At 34.0% G+C, this 13,350-nt stretch overlaps 1 protein-coding gene across 7 annotated transcripts in view; it reads right to left on the bottom strand.

The window, feature by feature from the left end:
* SLIT2 (slit guidance ligand 2) overlaps positions 1-13,350 on the bottom strand; it is a 255,689-nt gene that overhangs the window by 40,135 nt on the left and 202,204 nt on the right. For 6 of the 7 annotated variants that reach the window (XM_068680008.1, XM_068680003.1, XM_068680005.1 and 3 more), the window contains 6 exons: positions 13,058-13,190; positions 9,915-9,983; positions 7,241-7,312; positions 6,925-6,996; positions 5,434-5,505; positions 2,967-3,130 (listed from right to left, as the gene is read on the bottom strand). In XM_068680008.1, coding sequence (XP_068536109.1) covers positions 2,967-3,130; positions 5,434-5,505; positions 6,925-6,996; positions 7,241-7,312; positions 9,915-9,983; positions 13,058-13,190 — 582 coding nt within the window. The remainder of the gene's footprint in view (positions 1-2,966; positions 3,131-5,433; positions 5,506-6,924; positions 6,997-7,240; positions 7,313-9,914; positions 9,984-13,057; positions 13,191-13,350) is intronic. The other variant, XM_068680007.1, reaches the window with a different exon arrangement.

The raw sequence follows: 13,350 nt of genomic DNA, 5'->3' as shown, positions 1-13,350 counted from the left end.
GAGGTACTGATAGGAGGGAATTACACATTTTGCCTGTTAGTCTGCACGCAATAGCAGAAAATAAACAGATATATATCTGTAAAAAAAAAAACAAAAAACAACTATTTCTTAATAGGAATATAGAATTTTTCTAATTCCTATTCAGCCAATTCTATAACGTTTTCATAAATTATTTGGACACAAGACCTGAAGGTATACTAAGTTTGCAGACAGCACTGAATTGGGAGGACCTGTTGGCTCTGTCAAGGGTAGAGATGCCTTGCAGAGAGATCTTGACAATTAGAGGGCTGGGCAATCACCAACGATATGAAGTTTAACAAGAGTTAAGTGCTGGATTCTACATCTGAGAAGGGGTAAACCTGGCTATAAATACACACTGGGGGACGAGAGGCTTGAGAGAGCCTCACAATCTGGGGATTTTGGTTAAGAGCAAGTTGATTATGAGTCAACAGTATGTCCTGGTAGCCAAAAGGGCCAACCGTATCCTGGTGTGGATCAGACATGGCATTGCTAGCTGTTTGAAGGAAGGGATTGTCCCACTCTGCTCTGGTGTGGGCTCACCTCAAATACAATGTGAATTTTAAGGCACAACAATATAAGAAAAACTAGCAGTAGGTCCAAAGGAGGGCTACAAAGATGAAGAGTTTAAAGGGGAAGATGTATAAGGAGTGGCTGAGGTTCCCTGGTTTGTTCAGCTCAGAGCAGAGCAGGCTGAGGAGAAGCCTCATGGCAGCCTGCAGCTCCCTCACGAGGGGAGTTGAGGGACAGGCTCTAAGCTCTGCTCTCTAGGGACAGCAACAGGACCCAACGGAATGGCATGGAGCTGTGACAGGGGAGGGTCAGGCTGAGTGTTAGGAAAAGGTTCTTCACTGGGAGGGTGGTCAGGCACTGGGACAGGCTTCCCAGGGCAGTGGTCACAGCACAGCCTGCCAGAGGTCAAGAAGCATTTGGACAACACTCTCAGACACATGGTCTGATTTTTGGGTGGTCCTGTGTGGAGCCAGGGGTTGGACTTGATGATCCTTGTGGGCCCCTTCCAATTCAGGAGATTCTATGATTCTAAGCAAAATTAAAAATTACTTATCTTTGGATAACAGACATATAATGTCTTATAGGGACATCTTGTCATTGAAAAGCTGCTGAGTGGCAATCTGTAATTATGACATCTTCACAGAAGAACAGTGGCAGGAAAATTATTTCTCTCAAAGGTACCCATAGTACCAGATTTCTATTCCTGGAAGTGAAAGAAATACAATACTTTCCCTGCATAAGGGGATATTTTCTGATGGGCAAAGGATATTTTCTGATGAGCAAGAGGAAGTAAGATGTACTATATGGAATGTCTGACAGAAAAATAATAATGATTGTAGGAAGGGGTGACTTTTTTTTTTTTAATGACATAGTTAGAAAATAACCAAAAAAGTCCTTCATTTCACTTATATACCTACAACAATGTGTAATAAAAGCATAACTGCAATAATACTCTTCTGTGGATGCTTGTTGAGAAAATGATTGGACTGGCCACCAAATCTAAAATCATACTAAGGAACTTTGCAAAAGATGAGTGTCATATGCAATTAACACACGTTAAAAGAAATATTATTGAAAAATTCTAAGAAGGATTTGGAAGGATAATTAATTAGCATCACATACAAAATAATGGATTGGATTTCCTGTGTTTTTTGATTACAAAAACAATTTTTCACAGAAAGCCTAATGAGAGAAGAATGAACATAATGAATAGAACATTGTAAGGAACAACTTGGGATGATAGCTAACTCTGGTGACATCCCAATACTTTTTTAAGGAAGAATTTACACCTTTGATAATGCTTACCTTTGATAATTCATTAACAGATGAACACGTAAAAATAGCTTGATAACTACCTATACTGAGAATAAGTTACTTCTACGAAAATAAGATCATATTTATCTGATGCCTCAAAAATAACTATAAGCTTAGTGACAACTTACAAGCATAAGCCTGAATCTGAAAAAATGAAGCTACAGCAGAAGGCATGCATCCAAAATATTTAAAAGGGGAGAAATGGAGAGAATTGAGGAAGATTAAACAGCAAAACAAACTAAGTCTACTCTCACATATGAATAAAAAAGATACTGTTCTAAGACAAAAAATACTAAAGTTCAGAAAAAGAACCTGAGAATTAAACAGAAATAATGTAAGTTGTCATAAAAGGGCCAACAACATTGGTACCAACACAGAGATAAATACTTATTTCAATCCCCAAGAAAGCTACCTATATAATAACATCTAGAATGAGACTTCTAGAGGTAATCACATCTTTTATCTATTCTGTGTATTTTAGGCTTTCTTCTGAAACATCAAAGAAAACAGCATTCTGGGCATATTGATGCAATTACATACCACTGAGATAATGCAGACTGCAAGGATTACAGTTGTATTTACAGTTTTTACTGTAAACAGTCTGAAGGGAAAGGACATTCTTTAGTTAAGAGAAGTGTAGATGTTTAAATTTTAGTTCATTAAAGAGACAGTACCAGCTACCTATTTACATTTATATACTGATGAGTATTACACTGCAAATAAGAAATGACTTATTTTCTCCCTCTCTTGATTGAAAAAAAAATAATTAAAAAAAAAAAAAAAGCAAACAAAACAAAATGTCATAGAAGTTTTTAAAATAAATACAATTCTTGAAAGGAACCAATGGCTAGAGAAGTATGAGGAGAAATGATGACAAGAGTGAGTACTGAGAAAGACACAAATCAGTGAGGACTTCCAAACATTGTAGCTGGTTTTACAGATCTTGCCTGATTGTATTAATGTTTGAGCTGCAGTCATCTCTTGCTCCCTTCAACAAAGTTTTTGTGCATGGCTTATGCTAAGGATAATATGCACAACTGCAAATAAATGTAAAAAAAAAAAAAGTAAAAAAAAAAAAGTATTATAAATCTAAATAACAAATAAGCAATCACCAACAGTACCTTGGCAAGTAAATTTTTTAGATGGAGTTGTGAGTAGAAGTTTATCTGCCATTTCTCCAGGGCCAGCACAACGCGCAATACCAGGTTCTTTATATTCTGATTTTACCCAGTCAGACAGCCACTGCATGTTACAATCACAATAAAGAGGATTTGCTCCAATAGCCCTTTGGAAAACAGATAAACAAAAAGGGAATACAATTTTAAATGTTTGTTTTTAGAAAGAGAACCCAGAAATCTGAGGTTGGCAAAAATCTCAAATCATAAACCATACCTTCTTCCATCAAACTAACCCTAAGTGTAAGTGCCTTAAGTGTCTATATTTAGGTTTTAAATCAAGAAGTAACAGTTTTAACAATAAATTTGGTAAAGAACCTAGCCATTCTTACCTGCATTTCTGTAAACTTAACTCTGTGTCACTTTTGATATGTAATGGGCAATATCAACTGCATCATCGGAATGAAACTGATACTGATAAGTTAGGAAGAATAAAATATTTCTTCCAAAGCAGCCCCACAAAGTTCCACCCAGATATTTTCCTTTTCAGTTTATGGCTCTCAGGCTGGTACAAACCATCTGTTTCTAAGATTCCAAATTTGATTTAATTATTTCCTCTTTCAAGATCTCCCACTGAATTCACAACTATGAGCAGAATTCTGTAAGAGATCTCTGCTGTATACATAAATAAAACTACACTACCCCTTACATAAGAGATGCCCTGTTGTGAAATTAAATCCTTTGCTTTAAAAAAATTTGATTGTTTCTTAATTAAAAAATAATTTAGCTAGGGATTTTGTGGATTAATTACTGTAAAGGTTTTTAAGCCCCTATTTAGTTTTTCTATAAATACATACCCATATTTATTTCAATAAAATAATCATAGAGCTTCTTTCAGATTGTTTCACAACTTTGGATTAGGGGATCTTCAAGAAAGGGAGTAAAATCCTTGGCAAGCAAAAGCAAAGGTGGTAGAAACTAATAGAGACACACTCTTTTCTGCCACACTGAGCCCTCTTAGTTATTGCTACAGGCTTCCAGATGAACAGAAGAAACGGAATACACATACATACATATACATGTTCATTCAGGCTTTAGTCAGAGCATTAACAAAAATCAGACCTGGTAATATGGTTGTGTAATAGCAAAATTCACATGTAAAGAGAAATACCTACAATTTGTCCAGGCCATATTCACAAGAGTGAACGTCAGCCTGATGTCAGCGTGAACTGAGCAGTTGGCTCTGCTAAAATCAGAATATTAGCAAGGATAATTGGTAACGTTAAGAAAAAAATATCAGCAAAGACAAGCAAATCTATGTAAACTTTACTGATTTTAATGTAGATGAGGTAGCAGCATTTGAATGACTGATCAATGACTTAAAGCTTGATTGGGCTCATCAAATTTCTGAGAAATGACAAATTAAATGTAAAAGTCCACTATTGAATTAGAAGCAGATTTTATTTTATTTTATTTTTTAACAACCACAGCTATCCAGAAACATCAAAAATGGGTACATCTAAAGGCACTAGTCAGCTTACTCCCTAAATGAAAAAAATAACTACCCATAAATACAGCTCTAATTTATGTTCCCATTGAAAATTAAGGACAGAAATAGTGCTTCAGATGATATTCTGAAATTGGACTCCATACATTTAACATCAACAAACACCAACACAGAAACATAGAATAATTTAGGCTAAAGGGGTTCTTTGGAGATCATCTAGTCCCACCTCCTGAACAAAGTGGGGTTTACTTCAAAGTTAGAGCAGGGTTGCTCAGGGCTGTGTCCTGCTGAGTTCTGAAAATCTCCAGGGAGGGAAATTCTGCCATTTTTCCAGGCAACCTGTTCCAAAGCTAAACTACTGTCAAGGTGAAAAAATTTTCATTATGTCAATGAAACTTCCCTTATTATGGCTTGTGACTATTGACTCTTATCTTTCACTTTGCAACCTCTGAGAAAAACCTGTCTCCATCATTGCTATAATGCCCTTAAAGGTTTAAAAACTGCTGTTAGGTCCCTCCTTGACGTCTCCATTTCCAGGCTAAATAAAACCAGTTCCTTTAACTTCTCACAACTCATAGCACCCTCCCCACCTTACCTACTTCTTTTGTGGACTTGCTCTGTTCCATACACATCTACTTTGTACTGGAGAAACTGAACACATATTCCAGATGTGTCCTTACTAGGGCCAAGCAGAAGTGAGTGACCACTCTCCTCAGTCGCCTTGCTGCTCACTTACTAATTCAGCCCAGATCATCTTTAGCTTTCGTTGCTTTGACATGCCTGACATTCAATTTGCTGCCCAGCAGAAGGTCCAGGATTTTTCTACTGAGCTGCTAGCTATCTGTTCCGTCCCCAGCCTCTGCTAGGGCTGTTCCAGAGCAGGCCTTTGCATTTGTCTTTGTTCAACTGTATGAAATTTGCTAAACATAACATAAAATCATTTATGTTTATCATTTGAATACTCACAGGTGTGATAATGCTGAGAGATCATTAAAAGCTCCTTCAGGAACAACAGAAATGTCATTGCCATGCAAAGACCTTAACAAGAAAAAAAAAAAAGTATAAATCTCAGTAAATTAATTTCAGAAATTTCAGCTTTTGTAAACAGTTTGCATCTTTTCATATTTTTCAAGTTCCTCTGTGTTTCCAGCCTTGTTTACTTAAGCTTTAATCAGCAGCCTACTCATCACTTGATTTTTTTCATCTTATATTTTCATTTGATATGTTTTTTTTATATATATATTTTTTTAATTCAAAGGTGTCTGCAAAGTACTTACTGGATTTAGGTATGGCCGAAGACATATTTCTGGCTTTTTTAGCAGTTCCCTGAAATTCCTGCTAATTTGGTTCATGCATTTTTTATCTTCCATCAATGCACAGAAAATACAGGTATTAACTGTTCATGAATATAATTACAAAGGTTGATAGAAAAAGTTTTTTACAAGGTTTTAAATAAGTTTTTAATAAATGTTTTTAATAAGGTTTTTATTACTTTAATATTTTATTTTATTTTTTTTACTATTATAGTTAAATAGTAGAATAGTTTTTACTATTTTAATAGTAAAAACCTTATTAAGTATCAATATTGTCTGCTGTAGCAAACCTGCACAGAAACATGTGTCCTGTTATTTAAATTCATTCATTTACATGTATATCTAGCACATACAGAATCATTGTTAAAACGTGATCCACATCTACATCAAAAAAATGAGTTTATGTAAACACACTTAATGCCATTCTTGAGACATTTGAGACATTTAATCCACCTAAGCTATTCAATGAAGCTACTCAAATGAAGACAAAAATTACAGACTGAACTGGGGACTTTTGAGACAGAATTTCTGCAGGTTTTTTTTTTTTTTTTTTTTTTTTTTTTTAAACAAAATGAATGTGTAAACTAGAATGACCATTATTTAATTTTCCTTTGCTCCATTTTGCTGCTTCTCCCACTGCCCTTTCAAGTATGCTCTTTCTAGTGCTAAAGTGGAATGTTTTCTTGGAATCAAAACATCTTTTATTGGTTTTGAATAGTTGATCCTGATGGAAATATTAAATGAAACAATAAAGACAGATATTGTTGGAATAAAAATCTTCAAAATACAGCTGCAAAAATACTTATATATATGAAAATTATTGTATGACATTTTTGTTAGACTATAATTCTTATAAAAGGCAAGAATATAACTCAAAAAAGAGATACAGTCATGATTAAAAAGCAGAAAAATAAAGTGTAGGGTTTTGTGTATACATGTTGTCCAGGGTCGTATTATATATTGTGCAGCACTTTAATAATATACTTTCCCAGAATGAAAACACTAAAGAGTTTCAAGACTAAGTTATTATCACTTCTCAAATACTTGAGAGATTTTTAAATCCAGTAATTTCACACAGATTTGCTATCTGCTATATGCAAATAAAAATTTTGGAAAATGACAATGGTTAAAAAATAATACTTACAACAACCTAAGTGATTTCAACCCATCAAAAGTCCGTGCAGGGATACATCTCAGGCGATTGTAACTAAGAATTCTGAAAATATACAAAATCCTGTCAGCAGGTAAATGAGGCATTCAGTAAACAGAATGCAGAATAAGGCCATAACAGCTTTTGCGCACATAGGTCGTTAGGGAACAAGTTATTTTACAGCCTCCACAACAAGCAAGCTTTAATATCAACAAAATGCCCTTTCTTTCCAAGAAAACAAGACAAAACAAAACAAAAAACAAACAACTGTAATGCTTCCAAAGTGTCATTGTTACATGTTTAAACTTACAAGGTGAGCAGCTGAGTCATGTTGCTGAAGCTCTGATTAGAAAGAGTGCTGATTCTGTTGTTACTTAAATCTCTATAAAAAATAAATTCAGAAATTCAGACCTTAAAATGACTGCCCAAGTCCTGAAACACTGGAAGTTAAACTGGCAGACACATTACTTTTATTAGTAGAAGTAGTATCATAATTGGTATCAATATTTAAAGCAGCAAACATTTTTATTTTCACATGCCATATACAAGCCCAGCAAGTGTTTAGCTTGATCAATGAAAAGCATTTTCATTTCAACACAGATGAAAGAGCAGCGTGATGCATTCTTTTACAACAGCAATGTCCATCATGCTACTGAGTTAATAATGCAATCCTACATGAACCCAAGTATAGAAATAAAAGTGATGTGTTAAAGTTGAAATCATTTTAGTCATATAAGGATATGACTAAATGACACCTTAACGACACCTAAGTAAGTATCATATAGTAATCTCCTTAACACTTACAGGCTGAACACATCAAAGCCCAGAGCTATTATTATAAAGAACACTATCTAAGATTTATAGTCTTAACATCTTGTTGTTCAATATTCTAATGAATAAAATCTCAAGTGTAAGTATGATGGAAGCTGGAGTGGTATGCTGGCAGCTTCAAAGATGGTAGCTTCAAAGAAGATTTGAAAAAGCTGTACTAAATTTAAATAATGTCTGTTCTTTCTTTATTCTCATATTGTGCTTTAGTTTTCATTTTATGCTGGCTATTTCACTGCTGTTTACTGTATTTTGTGGTGAAATGTAATTCTAAATCTGTTTAAGCATTTGTTTCTGAGGGGACCTTGGCATTTTAACTTTGAGTACTGTTGAATAGCAGTGCAGTATACGTATTTCTCCACTTGAAACTTCATGAAAGCATGTAAGACAATTGACTCATAATAATAAACATACTAAACCACGTATAACAGTGCAATTTATTCATATGAGAAAGAAGTTAGAAAAAAATTTTCCATGTTAGTCTGGAACTCAAAAGACTCATATGTGATTCCAAGTTCAGCCACAGAACTATGCATAGTGTTTTGGTTTTCAAAACACAGCTGAGGAACATTCTTAAATTCCAAACAGCAGTATGAAGATACATTCAGAAGAGATGACAATAATGTACCCCCACAAGTCTGGTATGAAGAGACTGTTAATACTCATCTTCTTTGTACTTTATTTACTGTTCAGTTTATCAAATATTGTACTACAGCTGTCTGCTAAATAGTTTATGTATATTTTCTGATTAAGAGGTAAAATTATCCAATTTCTGACTATGTTTGTCAAAAATAGAAAAGGAGTAGGTACAACCTCTGTGATGGAAGCCATGACAGTATTATTCTAATTAATTTAATATCCAGTCACATTACCAGTCTCCACTGACATTATTACTGCATGCAGTCCAATCTATGTTTGTTTCTTGTATGTACCAAGATTCCAAAGTTTATATTTTATGTGCTTCAAGTCAGATCTTGCATAATTTCCCTGAATAACTCACAGAGACTTCACTGTATACGTTTGAGAATATTGCAGGTTTCTCTCTCTCTCTCTCTCTCTCTCTCTTTCTTTCTCTCTTTCACTCTTTCTCTTTTTCTTTCTTTCTCTCTTTCTTTTTCTTTCTTTATTTCTTTCTCTTTTTCTCTCTCTTTCTCTTTCTCTCTCTCTCTCTCTCTTTCTTTTTATCTCTTTCTCTGTTTCTCTTTCTTTCTTTTATTTCTGATGCAATTGGCAAAATATGAAAAGTTTTGGAAGCATCTCTCTTCTAAATTTGTGACCATGACCACTTTTGTATAGCACAAGGTAAATAAAGGAAATCAAGTCCTTGTTTTTGAATGCCAAACTATTTTCAATTTTAGCATCAATGCTCTAAAAACACTCAAAAAGCAATTTAAGGGATTTTCTTATTCCCTGCTTTTGTTACTTGTTTTCTGATTATACTGAAACCACAAGTGATTTCAGAATGTTATGCAGTTCAACCTCAGCTGGTGCAAATTTTATGGTGCTAACAAAGGAATTACAGACATCTACATTGACAGTCTTCCTGTTTCTCCCTCTTTGCTATTCTAGGGTACGGAAATCATATTCAAATCTTTCATAAAGTGGATGAAATAAATTTTGGAGCAGGTTGTGATTTGCCTCAAAGCACAGAGTGCATCAGTAATATTAAGGAGCTCTAAATGAGCTCTCCAGTCATTAAACCATATATTATTGGAGAAACAGAAGGGGTTATATTCAAGTGTTACAACCATAGCATGTGCTATTCCTGTATAAATACCACTGAATCTTTCTTTTATAAGTAAAATAATTCCAGTGCCTTTATGGAGCTGCATAACAGAATACTGTATTACCTTAACACATTTTGTAAGATATTACATCTCTTTTCAGGTTAACTACTTACTCTATGGAGTAAGTAGTTAACCTGAACCTAATTTCATCACTGGAATGAAATTGCCCAGCTTATAAAATGTGACCAAGTATGTCATATGTAGGATGTAATCCCATCATAAAATATGTTTGGGCATTATATTTACTAAAATACATAATATATTTCATGTTTTTTCTTACAACTAAAAACATATGATGAAGTAGGGGATTTTTTGTTTTTGTTTCCATAGCAGAAGAAAAGGATGACATAAAACTATAAAACTACTTACATAAGTGTTAAATGCTTGTAGTTGGAAAGCTCTTTTGGAACAAGGGTAAACTGATTTCCATCCAAATAACTAAAATAGAAAAATAAAATATAGAGTTGTTTTTTTCCTCATTACAACAGTAGCATCTCCATGCACTAATTTAATTTTAAAATCGAACAGTACAGAAAGTTTAGTATGAATATTCCCATTTTGTAAGAACCCTTGAGTAAAAATACTGTTTTTTAGAGACACAACTGAGGATCTGTAGCCTAAGATGCAAATACTCTTCTATCAGATATTATGATGTAATAGTATCAACAGCTAACCCTTACATAGTAATTTTTGTTATTCTTAAAAGCTTTGCAAACTGAGTTCTTTATTTGCTCTATTTTATACACACCTATTGGTGAAAGGAAAAGCAAAAATTTGACATATATGACTTGTATTAAGTGTGGATTTTGAGCTATTGCAAGCAGGAACACAACCTTAAATTTAAGACGTAGTCCTTTAACGTAGAAAGAGCATGGGGCTGGTATCAGCTCTGAATATGAGCAAATTCATTTGTCATGCCTGTAATTCAGGTCATCTTCCATAATTTTTCCCTGTGTCTCCCATGGTGTGTCAGGAATGATATATCACAAGCCTGTTCCTCTGCAGTATGTTATGGACTAAAGACAGCAATCAATTACCCTTCACTAGAAAAGTTTGATTTTTTTTCTTCCTCTTTGTAGGTTTACAGAGCCTGTATTACATTACTTGCTCATATTCCATGCTCATAACTCTCAATAACAAACTTGCTCATCCTTAGAGTTAGTTAACAGGTGCAGAGCCATCAAACCATATCAGAACCTGAATTACAGGAAAACGAAGGTTAACAGGTCATGCCTAAAAAGCTTTCCAGTGTGCAGCCAGACATTACAAAGTGCAAGTGGAGGAGCTCTTCGTGTAACCAGGGCAAGTAGTTTAGAGATTCTAGGAACTGCTGAATGCACCCGATTCTTTGATATGGGGCACACAGTGAGGGGAACAAACATAAAAGGCTGTTAGTTTCTCAAAAGGGCTAAACTTGCCAATGGTGGCATTAAGGTGGTATTACTTGTGTCTCCTGGAACCCAAGTTGAAAACTACACCATCATTATCTCTATACAAAGAAGATACTTTAGCAATCCAAATGATTGCAACACACTTGAGTTAATAGCAGTCTTGGCTACAGACATTCTTAGATGAATTTTGAGCTTAATGCCTTTAAGTATGCTGCAACATCTCTGGAAACTTTTACTTAACTAAATGGATGGGTCCAAACACAGTTAATGGATTGCCAGGCCAAAAAATAATAACCTACATCTAATCAAACTCTTTGCCCTCTCCTCCTGGACCCTGACTTCTTTCTGGATGCTTGCCAAATCCAAAATGTCTGCTTATGTTAATGGATTTACATAAATGGTGGTGAATGAACCACGGACATAATTATTAAAATATAAAAACCAAACCAAAACCCACAACATTTAAACTTTTTCAAGAAATGAGTATTCAGAAGAAATTATTCTATCAGACAGATAAATTAAGATATATTGCTTTAGCTTCATTAGAACTGAAGTACTACAAGCATCCACTTGGCTGATAAAAACTCCTGCTTGTTCAAATGAAGCAACTATTAAGATATTTTACAAAATACATGAAGGGTACATCTTGGAAGGGTTATGCATGCTAATGAACAAGAATAATCAATCAGTATGCAACTCCTAACAGGAACCACCTTCATTATCCTTTTGAAAAATATGCTAAATTGCATGCTTAGACACTAATTAAAGCATACAAAATTGTACACAAATGAGTTTTCAGTCACAGTCAGGGTTCTACTTGCACTTCCAAAAGTATCTCTCTTCAGCCGCTTAATTTTACATTGCATTGATACCCTTACATTGTCAAATTGTGTTTACTATGCCAGACTATATTTAATTAAGTCATCTTCTATTAGAAAAAAGAAAAAAAAAGTTACAGGCTTATATAGCTGTATGCTAATTTGAATTCTTAGTGATTTCTCTTAATTTATGATCAATTCTTTTTGGATGCTTTTAAGCACCAAATTACTAGTGGACATTTCAGTATCTTATATATAATAACAAGTACTAACAAAATAAAACTGTTATAGTGATTTAAAAGACAGTTATGATGTCTTCTGAAGAAAGCACCATGTTAATCAGTCATTATGAAGGATTAATAATTTAATACTAAACAATTGCAATTTGTATCTCAGGATGATAATATGACCAAATTTTTTTTTTCTTGTCAATAATTTCCAACTATTTCTTTCAGTTTTGCAACCATTTTTTCAAAGCAGACAATGAAACCAATTTTTTAGGTTTATACTTTCCCCTTGATAATGCATAAAAATTGACTCATTTAGTTTGGTGAGTATCTATTCAGTCATTATCTTCAAACAATACATGAGGTAACAAACTTGTTTTTATATCAGCTTTACTGTCCATCTGCATATCCAAATTATATATTTGCATAAAACATGCCATTTCATGCAAATAAACACACTAAATTATATATTTGCATAAAATGTACCATTTTTATCATATAAAAACTGATCTTGAGTAATGAAATATTCCAGATTACATGACTTCCTACATGAAAAATCTCACTTTATGTCTATTAAAAGTCTTTATAGAATATCACAAATCCCCATTTATTATGAAAATATACAAACACTTTAATGCACTGCTGTCTTTTTGCTTTTGAATTGCAGTTGAACTTCTTCATTCCTTCCCATTAAAAGAATGACTACAGAATAATCAAATTCATTTTTGCCTATAATTGAATGCATTTTAATATAATTACTATATTCAGTGACATGACAGTTCATAGTTGGGGTTATAAATTCTGAAAGTGATTATGATTTTATATACACAGGTTTGTAAAGCTTTGCAGCAACAGAGGGTTCTTTAAGTGTTTTGAGACTTAGCATTGCTAATTCAAACATAACCTCAGAGTTCTCAAGAACTTCTCTTTGCAAGTCTTTACCTCTACAAAGCGTTACACTAATAAATTTCAACTGAACAAAGGAAGCCAATTCTTCACTTCTCCCCTCATTGATGAATCTGACACTATATATCTGACATTGATTTTTATAAAAGGGAAAAAACTGTGCCACTTACAGTTCAGTTACATCTTTTGGGATGCCTTTAGGCAAAGCTTTTAGGCCTTTGTTGCTGCAGCGAACTACTGTGTCTAGACAAGTACATTCTGCAGGACAGCGGGACAGTGGAGAACAGCTATTGTCATCATTTCCTGGTTAATAAAAACAAACAGATGCTAAGCTTGCCATGCAAATGACATTTCAGGATTAGCAATAATGTCCCACATGTAATTCCCATAAGTAAAAATGAGATTTTTGCATTATGATATCTCTAAGGATGGAAAATATTCTCATCTCTATAAACCATTGCTC

This window comes from Anas acuta, chromosome 4, assembly GCF_963932015.1.
Source record: "Anas acuta chromosome 4, bAnaAcu1.1, whole genome shotgun sequence".
Lineage (NCBI taxonomy): Eukaryota > Metazoa > Chordata > Aves > Anseriformes > Anatidae > Anas > Anas acuta.
Note: the sequence above shows the minus strand (reverse complement) of the source record. Positions and strands in the feature narration are given on the sequence as shown.